Source organism: Phyllobates terribilis, unplaced genomic scaffold (assembly GCF_046119375.1).
Source record: "Phyllobates terribilis strain yellow unplaced genomic scaffold, ASM4611937v1 Scaffold_11__3_contigs__length_659146591, whole genome shotgun sequence".
Taxonomy (NCBI): Eukaryota; Metazoa; Chordata; class Amphibia; order Anura; family Dendrobatidae; genus Phyllobates; species Phyllobates terribilis.
The window spans coordinates 394,794,104-394,808,743 of record NW_027362771.1 but is presented as its reverse complement, the minus strand read 5'-3'; the positions used below and the strand labels follow the sequence as shown (position 1 = coordinate 394,808,743).

The following is a 14,640-nucleotide window of genomic DNA, read 5'->3' as shown; positions in this document are numbered from 1 at the left end:
TCACTGAGAAAGTCTATAGCAGGGGGAGGAGTGGAGCAGCTGGGTCAGGAGTTAGAGACAGGAATGACAAATCCAGGGACAAGAGACTTCCTGTTTTTACAGAGCAGAGAAAAGAGAAGAATTAGCTGAGTAGAAAGGCAAAATGAGCAATTGTAAGTACACAGTGCTACATATTATGATGACTGCAATATATTAAGAGGATAAAAACTTTGATGGAGTGCTTCTTTAATATATAGAGTAAGCCCAACACAATTTCTTTCTTGTATCTGTGTATTTTTATAGCTCGATATGCCCCTCAGTGCATCCCGTTTCACATAGCTGATTAGGTGGTCCTATTCTTTATATATTCTTAAGTTCTGAATAAGTAGTAACATGATAAAGGGAATGTGATGTGAAACTGCAAATGCTGTTCTGTTGATGCACATGGCAGAGGATTATCCTCTGTCATATGCATCAACAGAGCAGCATTTGGAGTGTGACATCACTGATCTCTCAGCAGTAAGCAACAAGCATCAAACTCCTCTTAGCCCCATCCTGTAGTATATCACTCCTCTCACCCCCTATATACAGCTCCATCCTCAATTATATAACTCCTCTCAGCCCAATCTTGCAGTATATCACTACTCATCTCCTCGATACACCGCTCCATCCTGCAGTATATCATGCCTTTAAGCCCTCTATACACAGCTCCATCTTGCAGTAGATAGTTCCTCTTGGGCCACGGCCCCACTATCGGTATTTGGTCAGTATTTTTTCTCAGGAGTGGGAGCCAAAACCAGGAGTGGGTGATAATGCAAAATTGGTGCACTTCTTTCTATTATACCTTTTCTCTGATTGTTCCTCACCTGATTTTGGCTCCCACTCCTGAGAAAAATACTGATAGTGGGGCCGTGGCCACCAGCACACATGCACTAATACTTCATGGTATAAGCTCTGCACTGTAATAAGGGAAATTCTGACTCTTTCCATGGTATTATCCCTCACAGGAACAGCTCAGTTGTAGAGACCCAGCGCAAAGTTCTGCTGGCAAGTGGTCAAGTGAGAGACACTGGACACAATCGACTAGAGCACTGGAACTACAGTGGAACAGTTCCAATGGTAACAGAAGGATAAATATAGCCTAGAAGTTAATCCTTTTGGAGGCGATATGTGCAAAATGGGACAGAAGCGGTCATGTCTAGAAATGCTAATTACCTGCAGATATAGTGTTAATCTGCATGTAAATGGCGTTAAAATCATGGTAAACTGCTTTACTGGGGCAGCAGCTATAGGGAAAAAACGAACATATATCCTCCCAGCAGCCGCTTGCTTCCAGTCAAAAGCGGTGAAGGGAGCGGTTACAGTAACCGCAAACTACAAAGTGAACTTGGATGTAATCACTCCCCAGCACTTTGACAGTCTACACCACAGCGTACCAAGCAGTGATTTCACAAATAATGGAGAAAATACACATTTAGCTCCGCTACATCATTATATTGTTGCAGGAATATGACAATTAATGTAAATAAGGACAGTGATAAATAATTGTCAAGGCCTAAATATAAGATATATAGTGTAGTAAAGAGTATTCTAGGTGAACACCAGCATGATGCTAGCCAGCACCCCCTTCCTACAGAGACTAGACAGGATTAGGACTTATCTTCCCACATATTTCTTGGCTTGCATGTAAAAACCAGAATAAAAGACATTATTCTCCATGGCAATTCTGTACAAGAGAAGGTAGTGTCCTCGCGCTTGTACTCAGCTGCCATGTGATTAGGTATTTTTAGGTTGATGCCTTTGTACACAGTCCTCTTATCCACCCAGGAGGAGGTTATAAATATTTTAATGTCTGCGGGAACCTGGGAAAAGATGCATGAGTGTTCACATGAATAACAAGAGCAATCATTTCCAGGCCCTTTTATAGACCAGGTTAATGGTGGTCACTGACCCAGCAAGTCTGATGTATCGCTCACAACCAGCACTTACTTAGGAGGAGACGGGTCAAAAGAATGAACCATTGATGAAAACTGGGCCGTCCGAACAGGGTGAAGCATGGGGCATCTATGATCGAAATCAGAGTCCGTCCCTACAGCCCCTATACACACAGTGTTAGGGTATGTGCACACGATGCAGAAATGAAGCAGAAAATTTCTGCATCATTTCTGCATCTCCCTGGCAGAAAAAACGCATGCAGATTGTGCATGCGTTTTTCCTGCAGAATACATGCGGATCCACATGCAGATTCACATGCGTTTCCGCATGCAGATTGACAAGCGCTTTCCAGGCGATGTTAGCATCACCTGGAAAGTGCTTGATAACTAGGTCACACTATATAAATCCATGCAAACAGCATGGATTTATACAGTGTGAACCGAGAGCGTGTATATACTTACCTCCGATGGCCCGCGCTGTCCTGCTCAATCTGTTCTCCCGGCAACTTTGAATTGAAAGACCTGCCGACGTCAGCGTCACGTGACCCGTCACATGACTCTGACGTCACCGCAGGTCCTACAACTCACTGCAAAGTGCCGGGAACCAAGCGGGAGCGCTGCGCGGGCCGACAGAAGGTAAGAATACATTATTTTTTATTTTATTCTTCTTTTTACAGCTTTTTTAAATGGTACCTGGGTGTGGATGAGACTCTCCTCTCCTCCACACCCGGGTACCATCCGCACATTAGAACGCACCAATTACGCAAGTACAGATGCTGTCTTGCGGAATTGGCGCGTTCTAATGCAAGTCAATGGCGGCGAAATCGCCGCGTTTCCGCAAAATTAATTGACATGCTGCGGATTTTTGACCGCAGCGTTAACGCTGCGGAAAAATCCGCATCATGGGCACAGCACATGCGGATTTCCATTGGGGAACATTGCTGCCCTTCTACCATGCGTTTTTCATGCGTTTCCGCGGCGTTTACGCAACTGCAAAAACGCCGCGGAAACGCATTAAATACGCATCGTGTGAACACAGCCTTAGTCCTGTGTCTTATTACATTAATTTAAAAAAAGTAGTGGTGCGCATCGTGGCTTCCAGGTCTGATATAAACCAATCTACCCTGTGTCCATTAGTATTTTATATGTTCCATGTATATGCCTGGTTTCCTGACTCTGGGTGGTGTCTTTCATCTGTCCTGCAAAATGTCCGTGAGTCACACGGCTTTGTACAGACCATAAAAATTAGCAGATTAAGAGGCTGATATCTCTAGACCCATATGGCAAGTTTAAAAAAAAAAAATGGGAGTAACAGGAATAAAATCAGAGCAAAAATTAGGCACTTTTGACCAGATGACAGCTCTTCCTTAAAGCAGATCTGTCACCAGATTTCATCTTACAAGCTGCACGAATTTATAAAATAGATTTCTTAGGGTATATGCACACTCACTTTTTTGAGGCTTTTAAAAGCGGAAACTCTCCAAATTTGAACTATTCAAAAAGACTCAATGTGCACAGCTCCTTAGACATGACTAGGATTGTGTACTTTCTTAACCCCTTTCCCATCAAATCTCAAGTGTCCCTTTATGTGGTAATAACATTTTTACATATCCTAGAGTTTTTGAGAATCTTTTTTTGTGACACTTTGTGCTTCATGATCGTAAGTAGATATGATTTGCATTTATGAAAATATAAAAACATTTTAGAAAATTCTATTTAACTTTTAATTGTTATGCCCTTAAAACAGATAGTCACGCCGAACAAAATAATTAATAAATAACATTTTCCACATGTCTACGTTACATCAACATCATTTTTTTAAACAGCTTTTCTTATTGTTAGGATGTTAGAAGGGTTTAAAGTTTAGCAGCAATTTTCCATTTTTTTTTTCAATTTCAAAACCTATTTTTTAGGGACCACATCACTTTTAAAATGACTTAGTGGCCTATTTATCAGGAAAACACCCCTCAAAAACGTCGCTTCTCAAGTTTTTCATAACCAAAATCAGAAAGTTTGTTAACCCTTCAGATGCGTCACAAGAATTAACGTAAAATGAAAAAAAAAAAATTAAAAATGTTTCCATGAAATATTACTTTAGCCCCAATTTTTTAATTTCTACAAGGGAAACCGGAAAAAAATGAACACTAAATTTGTTGTGCAATTTCTACCGAATACGCCAATACCCCATATGTGGTCTAAAGCTACTGTTTAACTTTTGGAGTGAAGACCCCCCCTGATATGCCATAACAGTAGAAAGCCCCAATAAGTCACCCTATTTTGGAAACTATACACCTCAAAGAATTCATGTCTGTGTGGTGAGCATCTTAATCACACAGGAGATTCACAGAATTTTAAAACACTCGGCAATTAAAATGAAAAATTTAATTAGTTTCCATTAAAATTTGCTTTAGCCCCAAATTTTGCATTTTCACAAGGGGTAATAGGAGAAAATGGACCTTGGAATTTGTAACAATTTCTCCTGACCACGCTAATACCCAATATGTGGTCAGAAACTACTGTTCGTGCACTTGGCAGTGGTCAGAAGGGAAGGAGCGCCATTTTGGACTGCAAATTTTAATGGAATTGTTTCTGAATTAAAAGTCATTAGCAGATGGCAACATGTTTTTACGGCAAAGTATGATGACAGTGATATCAAACTTGTATAATTTTTTATTTTAAGTGGTAAAACCCATTCAAACTGTGTCCTACCAAGTCTTCAGGGGTCATTTAAATGTTTTAAAAATGTTTCCGTTACATTAGAACTTACTTTGTGGGATTTCTGCTCCAAAGGGCGATCTGCACCACAGGTATTTTTAGTACTTTACACCTTTTTTATGTAATTGCAATTTTGTTCCATTTTGGTGTGCTGACATTTTCATTGATATCAATTTGGGGTACATAAAACGTTCTTTGATCACTTATTATTGGAATTTTTTAGGGAAGTGCAGCGATTGAAAAAAAATGCAATTCTGGAATTTGAATATTTTCTCTTTATCACATTTACCATACAGGCTAATTCATTTTAGATTTTGATAGATTGAAATTTTATGGACAGGGGGATAGACAATATGCTTTCTTTTATTTCTTTATTTTTACCAGGAGAAAAAAGGGAGAATCAAAATTTGAATTTTATTATATTTATAAAAAAAACTATTTCTATTTTGTAGTCCCCTAAATGGACTTAAACCTGTGATCGTTTGATCACAACAGCACTGCCGTATATAGAGAAAATGCCGTTCTCCTATGAAAGATGACTAGGATAGTGGTCATGGGGGCTTTTAGCAGACCTCTATCTGCCACGACAACCTATCTGCATCCAGTGATGGCATCACTGAGGCTGACGGGAAGAGGGGCGCTCCAGCAATCACGCCATATCTATGCTGCGGTCAGTGATAATTAGTGGCATTTAAGGGGTTAAGCAGCAATCGGAGCATGCTCCTGAGCCCACTCACTTACATGGGGACCTGATGTATTATGACCCACGTGGGAAGGGATTTATTAAGTTTGCAATGTGAAATTTTGTGACAGATCCTCTTTAATTCTAAACATGTACTACAGTACCTACTGAAATACTCTGTGAAGAACGGTAATTACTATAGATGGGCAGGGGGACTTGCCAGGTACAGACACTGTACATACACAAAAAAACATAAGTATAAAAAACAGAATCCCAGAATGTAAAAACACCAAAAACCTCATTGAACAATTCAAATTAGAGAGGATCATATCCTATTTACACTTGTTCTGCAAAGCACAATGCACCATGTATTCTGGCTGTGACTGACATCTCCGATCAGTCTTTCACCCCTTGGGAAACTGGTCATAAGACAGTGTTTACCAGCTGTAGTCCATGTCAAGCCGCAGCAGAAGAATGATCGTCACACACAAGAATGAATGCAACTATTTTCTCTGGGCCGGGCCAGGACAATAAATGACTTTTAAATGTAAAGAAAAAAAAACTAGTGAAACAGCTATGTAAAACCGCTATAACCAGTCTGGTTGCAAAAACAATATGTTAAGCCTAGATTTATCAGCCAGCTTTATCAAGATTCTGTATTTAAAAAAGGATTTCTATCCAAAACTTTGAACAATGGCCAAAGTTTGGTAATTACACATCTTTACATACAAAAATATGGCTATTTTTCCATTTGCTCTGACGGTCATTGATGAAAAGTGGCATAACAAATTTCAACAACTGTCCTTTCTGTATTCAAATAACCAAGTGTGAGGCAGTGACTGGGATCGTATACGAGGGACGTTATATATCCCCCAGAATGTGTACAGAGACCTATTAAATCCAGTGAAGTGCATGGCAGTCACACACACAGCTGCGGCTGCAATGCAGGAATGAAGGTGAGCATTGACCTGGTCAGGCTATCTGGCTAAGGCAGATTAAGTAAAACCCGGCAGGGCCTTCATTTCTCGGAGGAGGTCACAGGAGGCAGTGGGGCGGCCTCCTCCCTCCAACCCGGGTTTTCCAGTGGCTCTTGCCACAGGTCCTTTAAAAACCCTGCACTAAGGATTAGTGGTGTTCAGTGTTGGGAGCATAGCAGGACAGCTCGGCGGGCCTCTGTGTAGCTGAACCCACGCCTGTGAAGGCTCTGCACCTGTCAGGCTCTGAGTGGTCTGGAGCGGCCATTGCCCACGGCAACCGTTGTTTATGGACTTGTGTTAACCCGGCTGAGAGCCGGAGGACTTGCTATTTTACCTGCGAGTTTGCTGAATAAAATCTGCTTATGTTGGACTTGCTTGGGTCACTCACTCAGTTACTGCACGGTGTGAACACTGCCGTCTTACACAAGTGATAACACTTGTATACAGTGATTTTGTTGATATCTGAACGGTTTTATGGTCCTAATCAAGAATATGACCGGTTTTGCCACATTGACTTTAGTTTCTGAGATATTTAATAGTTAATTGCAGTAGAATTCAGGCTTCAAAAATTCGGTATTATAGCATTGTAAGCCTAAAAATTGAAATCCCAAATCATATGGGATATTTCATTACCTAACACACTGTTATAGAATCAAAAGACCAAAAGCTATTTAATTTATCACACACAAGTCACATTGGGGAAATGCATTATTTTCATGGATGAATCTCAAAAACTAGAAACAATTCAGCAAAAGTAATAGGATTTTTGCCTTCACCAACCTCAAAATACCATAAATCCATTCAAAAAACCTTGGCACCTGAATTTTTTCATTTTTTTTTATAAAACTGTATAATTTACCATCAGTTGTAAAAGTCAAAACGGACAACCAACATCACTGCATCACTGTATATAATTAAGTAATATAAGTTGACATCTGATAAATAACAAAACGGCGGCTACTAATTTACCACCCCAGTTCCTAAAAACTTGGGACCCAGCCATGTCAACCATTGTATAGCATCCCCCACTTTTTTTTTTTTTTGGATTTTACATTTCATAATGCACCAAATGTTTTCTATTGGTGGAAGGTCTGGACTGCAGGCGGCAGGTTCATCACCTGACCTCTTCTTCTTGTGAAGCCATGCTGTTGTGATGGATGCAGTATATGGAGTAGCATTGTCTTGGTGAAACATACAAGGCCTTCCATGAAATAGACATTGTCTGGATGGAAACATACATTGTTCTAAAACCTCTCTATAATCCTCAGCATTGATACAGCCTTTCAAGATGTGTAAGCTCCCCATGCCATAGGGACTCCTGCAACCCCACACCATCTGATATACAGGCTTTTGTACTGTGTGCAAATAATGACTTCGCCAGAAAAGGATCAAAGCTTTGGAATGGCCCAGGCATAGCTCAGACATGAATCCAACAGAAAATCAGTTGGTTACCTGAAGAGGGCGCTGTACACAAGGGATGCCCTCACAATCTGACAGATCTGGAGCACTACTGCAAGGAAGAGTGGGCAAAGATTGCAAATTCTAGATGTGCCATGCTGAGACACTTACCCAAAAAGGCTGAATGCGGTCATAAATTCAAGGGGTACTTCAACAAGGTATTAGTTTAAGGCTGTGTATATTTATAAAACTACAGTATTTTAGTTCATTATTTTTCTTTTTCCATCCGAAAAGATTTTAGTTTAAAAATTGTACAGATCTGGGTGACTATAAAAGGTGAAAAAAGTTCTACAACGATTCTTGGTATGATTTTTATTTGCAACGTTATCCAAGGGGTAAGCATGTCACGTTGAGGAGACTTTTAAAGCAGCAATGCTCCTCTGTGAAATATGCAAATTGTCTCTTCAGAGAGGAAGAGGACCAGAACAAGAAGTAGCAATCCTAAAAGTCAATAGTGACCCTCACATGACTTAGGTTATAAGCTAGAACCAGAAACTCAATTTAAAGACACGGTTTTGGGGTACTGCCCCTCTTCAGTGCAAAGTGTGAGTTCTGGTTTGGCTGGGTGAGAGGCGTCAGACCGGCAAGCATGGCAAATAGCATTTTAACAGGGGTGTGCAGATTTTTATATGTCAAATATTACATTTTGAGCAGACAGCCTCCATAAAAGAAAGTTTTGTCAACTAGGAAAAAGAAAAAAAGAAAATGCCTCTATACAGTTCTGCCAATTGGGCAGAATTTTATTTTCCAAATGTCATCATTACCCCGAGCTCTCCTGTGCTGATCTCTGCAGGGACACATCAATCCCTGGGATCATTGTTAAGGAGGCTATAGATGACAGGCAGTGCAAAATTTTTAATGAAACCAATTGGCAAGAATGAATTTTAGATGTAAATACATGCATTTAAGTGTATTAAAAAAAGTCCTCAATTAGATTAGTGCCATGCAAACCAGCTAAGGTCTGTCGGATCACCAGACAGTCTACAGTGCATGGGGGGAAAGAAGCATCCGGCCAGCTGGATTTCCAAAGTCTGATCCTTTTGTTTTCTGGGAGATAAGTTGCTGCCAGGGAAGTCTGCCAGCTGTTCTCTCTTACTGAACCCAGGATTGATCGGCCTTATGGGAGTTTTGGGGGAGACACTGTTGGCCACATCAACATTTAGCCAGCAGTTACCTAATGTGTATAGGGGGGTCTTTGGCCCATCACCAGCAATGATGTTCTTGATCATGTAAACCCAAAAATGTACCGGGAAGTCAAGATCACCAAATAGAAAATGAGCTATTTTGGACATGTGATGAGGACAAAATTTGCTAGAAAAGGAGATGCTACTCGGAATGGTGAGTGGTGACAGGAAACAGGGAAGACCAAAGCCCCTTGGCTGGATACCAAAAAAAAGGACACAGGAATGAACCAAAAGCAATTAAAAGAAACCGGTGAAAACAGGGAAGCGTGACGAGAACGGCCTACACAGTATCCAAGGGTCGAAAATGCCTGAACGGAGAGAATCAGACATTTATGGGGATTAAATTGAAAACGGCAAATATATATTTACCATATGCTCCTAAGTGCATCAAAGAACAGTATAGAAAAGCTACATTTTAATTCAATTTCTCAAACAATTCATGTTTTAATTGTCTACAACAACTAGTGCGCAGTCACCCACAACCAAAGGAGGTCAGGACTGCAGTTATTCTTCAACAGAGGAAATTAATGTTATTTCTCATTAACAAGTAGCAGTTTGCAGTGAGGTTTCAGCAGTGAGGACAGTGTATCTGGCTCTGCTCAGCAAGACCTCCAATGCTTATTAATGATTAACGGAATATACTGCATACACCCGGCGGAAATCAGCAGTTCTCAAATCACTCAGCACTAATGCTCTGGGAACAACTCTTGCCCATCTTTGAGCCCCCCACATACATCCAATATACATGATGATATAATATTGCAGTCTTCATGACATCATGGGCTAATCAGACAATACTGGAGTAGCCAGACACAGAAGTCACCTACCTCCATGATTGGATTAGAGGCCAGCACCTTCTCTTCTACATTTGCTTCACTTTCAGACCCACTGACTGTGGCAAAGTATCTCATTGCATATTTAGCGGACACGGTCTTTCCAGCTCCAGATTCCCCACTGACAATGATGGACTGATTCCTCTCATCCCTGAGAGACACAAACAATCTCACATCAAGACATTGTGCTGCAGAAACATTCAGGTCTGTAGTAAAGTTAGAAAGGCCTCATTCAGCAGGAAATAAATAGTAAAAGCAGGAACAAAAATCAAAGTACGACAGTATATACATACAGTTTATACTTGCCAGCTGATAACAGAGGACAATAGCTCAAACTCTCAGCCGGTCTGGGGCGTATTTTATATATATACAGGTGCTTCTCACAAAATTAGAATATCATCAAAAAGTTAATTTATTTCAGTTCTTCAATACAAAAAGTGAAACTCATATATTATATAAAGACATTTCAATTGTTTAGTTCTGTTCATGTTGATGATTATGGCTTACAGCCAATGAAAACACAAAAGTCATTATCTCGGTATAATAGAATAATTAACAAAACACACCTGTAAAGGCTTCCTAAGTGTTTAAAAAGTTCTCAGTCTGTTTCAGTAGGCTCCACAATCATGGGGAAGACTGCTGACTTGACAGATGTCCAGAAGGCAGTCATTGACACACTCCACAAGGAGGGTAAGACACAAAAGGTCATTGCTAAAAAGCTGGCTGATCACAGAGTGCTGTATCCAAGCATATTAATGGAAGGTTGAGTGGAAGGAAAGAGTGTGGTAGAAAAAGGTGCACAAGAAACCGGGATAACCGCAGCCTTGAAAGGATTGTTAAGAAAAGGCCAGTCAAAGATTTGGGGGAAATTCACAAGGAGTGGACTGCTGCTGGAGTCATTGCTTCAAGAGCCACGACCCACAGACGTATCCAGGACATGAGCTACAGGTATCGCATTCCTTGTGTCAAGTGACTCATGACCAATAGACAACGCCAGAAGCGTCTTACCTGGGCCAAGGAGAAATAGACCTGGACTGTTTCTCAGTGGTCCAAGGTGTTGTTTTCAGATGAAAGTAAATTTTGCATTTCATTTGGAAATCAAGGTCCCAGAGTCTGGAGGAAGAGTGGAGAGGCCACAATCCAAGCTGCTGGAGGTGTAGTGTGAAGTTTCCACAATCAGTAATGGTTTAGGGAGCCATGTCATCTGCTGGTGTAGGTCCACTGTGTTTTATCAAGACCAAAATCAGTGTAGCCGTCTACCAGGAAATTTTAGAGACTTCATGCTTCTCTCTGCCGACAAGCTTTTTGGAGATGGAAATTTCATTCTCCAGCAGGACTTGGCACCTGTCCACACTGCCAAAAGTACCAATACCTGGTTTAAAAACAACAGTATCACTGTGCTTGATTGGCCAGCAAACTCGCCTGACCTTAACCCCATTGTCATTGTATTGTCAAGAGGAAGATGAGAGACACCAGACCCAACAATGCAGACGAGCAGAAGGCTGCTATCAAAGCAACCTGGGCTTCCATAACACCTCAGCAGTGCCACAGGCTGATCGCCTCCATGCCACGCCACATTGATGCAGTAATTGACACAAAAGGAGCCCCGAGTGCATTTACTATTGAGTGCATTTACTGAACATACATTTCAGTAGGCCAACATTTTGGATTTTAAAAACATTTTCAAGCAGTTATAAAGTATTCTAATTTACGGAGATAATGACTTTTGTGTTTTCATTGGCTGTAAGCCATAATCATCAACATTACCAGAAATAAACACTTGAAATAGATAATGCTCTTTGTAATGACTCTATATAATATGAGTTTCACTTTTTGTATTGAAGAACTGAAATAAATAAACTTTTTGATGATATTCTAATTTTGTGAGAAGCACCTGTATCTTTAGATCTTCATTCATCACAATCCAAGTAGGTTAGCAAAACATCAATATAGTAGTGATAGAAAGGGAGACCTGTATGGGGCCACGTCCCAGAGGGTGTAAAATAGTCATAGGAAATTATCTTCATTTGATTTTGAATTAATGCATTTTGGGGTTCTACCTCTTCTTCACATAGTTGAGCATTGGCCTGAAGAAGGAATTGAACCCTGGAACACATTATATCAAGGTCCAATAAAGGTTGAAGGGTTAGTCCGGTCTAAAACTACAAGTCTGAAGTCACCCTATTCGACTACAGACTTGTGAATCCTTACTAGTGATGAGCGAGCACTAAAATGCTCGGGTGCTCGAAGCTCGGGTCGATCACATTGGAATACTCGGGTGCTCGACCCGAGCAACGAGCCCAATGTAAGTCTATGGGAAACTCGAGCATTTTTCTGGCGGTCCCCCTCGGCGGTCTGCAGAAGGTCAAAAATTGCCCAAATCGATGGGAACAGTGCTCAATTAAACATCAGGCAGGCAGAATATATAGGCAGGCAGGGTATATAGGAGGGCGCATGAAAAACATAGCAGGGAACTTGGAACACACTCGTGCCCTCCGATTTTCATGCACCGGTCTCTTTAAAAAAGCTGGCCGGCAATTCATCAGCGGCAAACATCGGTACCCGACAATTTAGAACACAAAGAATAGAGCATCACACATAGATTAGATAGATATTATATATGTGACTTACATGTTTCTAAGTACAGTGACAGTGTTGGTTACTGTACTTGTCATGTAATACCCACGGAGCTCCGACAGCTAAAAAAAAAAAAAAAGATGTGGGGTCCCCCCTATTTTAATAGCTAGCAAAGGCTAGGCACCCTTCCTGGGCTATTAATATCAGCCCCCAGCTGTCTGCCTAGCCTTTGCTAGCTATTAAAATAAGGGGGACCCCACATCATTTTTTTGGGAGGGTCCCCCATTTTAATAGCTAGTAAAGCCTAGGTATTCAGCTGGGGGCTGATATTAGTAGCCTGGGAAGCTCCGTGGGTATTACCCCCTTCCCAGGCTTCAAACATCTGCCCCAGCCGTCTGCTTAACCTCCGCTAGAGCCTAAAATTACGGGGAACCCCACGCCAATTATTTTTTTTTAATAAATCCTTTATTTTAACACTAAATGACAAGTACAGTAACCAACACTGTCACTGTACTTCATATATATGTGACTGACATGTTTCTATGTATCTAATCTATGTGTGAAGCTCTATTCTTTCTGTTCTAAATTGTCGGGTACCGGTGTATGCCGCTGATGAATTGCCGCTTTTCATGTTTCACTGTTGGCACTGTTCCCATCGATTTGGGCAATCACTGTAATGCCACAACCACCATGGCCGTGACATTACAGTGAGTGGCAGACAATCCCTGCATGATTGGTGTGCTAAATAGCGCCAGACATGCAGGACGGGGACCCGAGCTCCCGCCCGAGCATCGCACAAGTACTCGGCGAGCTCCGAGCATCTCGAGTACGGAGATGCTCGGGCGAGTACCTAACAGTGGCGAGCATGCTCGCTCATCACTAATCCTTACATTGCGCGCACTGCAAGGATTCTCCGGTGTCAGCGCCAGCAGCGGGCGGTGATGTGAACGCAAGTATTCAATGTGCTTACTCCCAGCCACATTCCGACTAGACTGTTTCTGGCCTCGCTCAATACACTTGCATTGAGCGAGGCCGTGCACAGCTAGTCGGATTGTGGTCAGAATTCCACATATTGCATACTTGTGGTCACATGTCCGCCGTTCCCGGCACTGGAGAGTGGTGACTGCAGACCTGCAGTTTTAGTCCAGACAATGCCTTTAAGGCAAAATTCATAATTTGAGTAATTTTAAAATCTGTTTTCACGTGGCTGGCCACACAATATTCCATAAACCTTATTTGTATAGCTAACCATGGCTAGATTAAACCCACTTTTTAATAGTGGAGAGAGCAGTGCAAAAAAAAAAAAAAAAAAAACAACAAAAAGTAGCATATTTTGTCAGCAAAAACAAACTGCACAAAAACTACAACAGCAACAAAAAAAAGCAGATGCGTGATAGAACAGTGCCAGGAATCCTGTATGGTCTCACATAACCATGGGCATGAGGTTTTCATGCGGTTGTAGTATCACAGGGAGGTCCTGGGGGTAATGTGACCATCCGCAATATACAGTAATTATTCAATGGTTCCAGTTATCATAGATGGTCAGGTCACAGAATAAGCCGGTTTCACATGTCCATGAGATGCGGACCATGCTCAGATTGTAATACCCGTCACGCCCGCCGGATCCAGCGGCCTCATATATGCTTATGGCACTGTGATCCGAGCATAGTCCGTGTGACACAGATGGGTGAACACGCCTTCAGATTACACATAGGGATGTCAGTGTGAGCTGTGCCTTTAGTGATTTATAGCTATAATCTGTCACCACTGTTACGTTTTAGCAGCTAAAGGGTTAAACCTGACTTGCACAAAGGAATCCTCCAGATTTTTAATACTCAGAGGGCGAGACATTAACCGTTTCCTGTCTGGATCACTGGTCTAGAAGATCATCATCCTCAGAGCGGTGATATCAATGCTGAGCCCCTGCTGATTCATTACCGCAGCTGGCATCACAACATGGCCTGCAGCGCCAAGGGCGCAGCTAGAGAGTTATTCCCCCCAGACCATACACATATACTGTAGGTACCTAAAGGCCACGCACACTCAATCTGCAGAAATCCTTTTCATCATCTTTTTATACTGAAATTATACAAAGGGTCAAATCTATGCGATCCTACAATGGAGAGGTGGAGGGGTCGGAAGCATAAACCTTACATGGAAAACTCAGGTGAGACCTCGGCTGAGTGCTGAATACAGAGCTGGAGATGCTTCATGTATCTAAGCAACCAATCCATTTAATATTTCATATATGCCATGTTGGTACAAGCTCAGCATGGAATCACCCAGCCATCATCCATTGCT

General features: G+C 41.6%; 1 protein-coding gene across 6 annotated transcripts in view; it reads right to left on the bottom strand.

The window, feature by feature from the left end:
• Positions 1–14,640, bottom strand: part of MYO5A (myosin VA) — a 183,972-nt gene that overhangs the window by 87,476 nt on the left and 81,856 nt on the right. For all 6 annotated transcript variants that reach the window (XM_073653024.1, XM_073653025.1, XM_073653023.1 and 3 more), the window contains exon 5: positions 9,757–9,913. In XM_073653024.1, the coding sequence (XP_073509125.1) occupies positions 9,757–9,913 (157 nt within the window). The remainder of the gene's footprint in view (positions 1–9,756; positions 9,914–14,640) is intronic.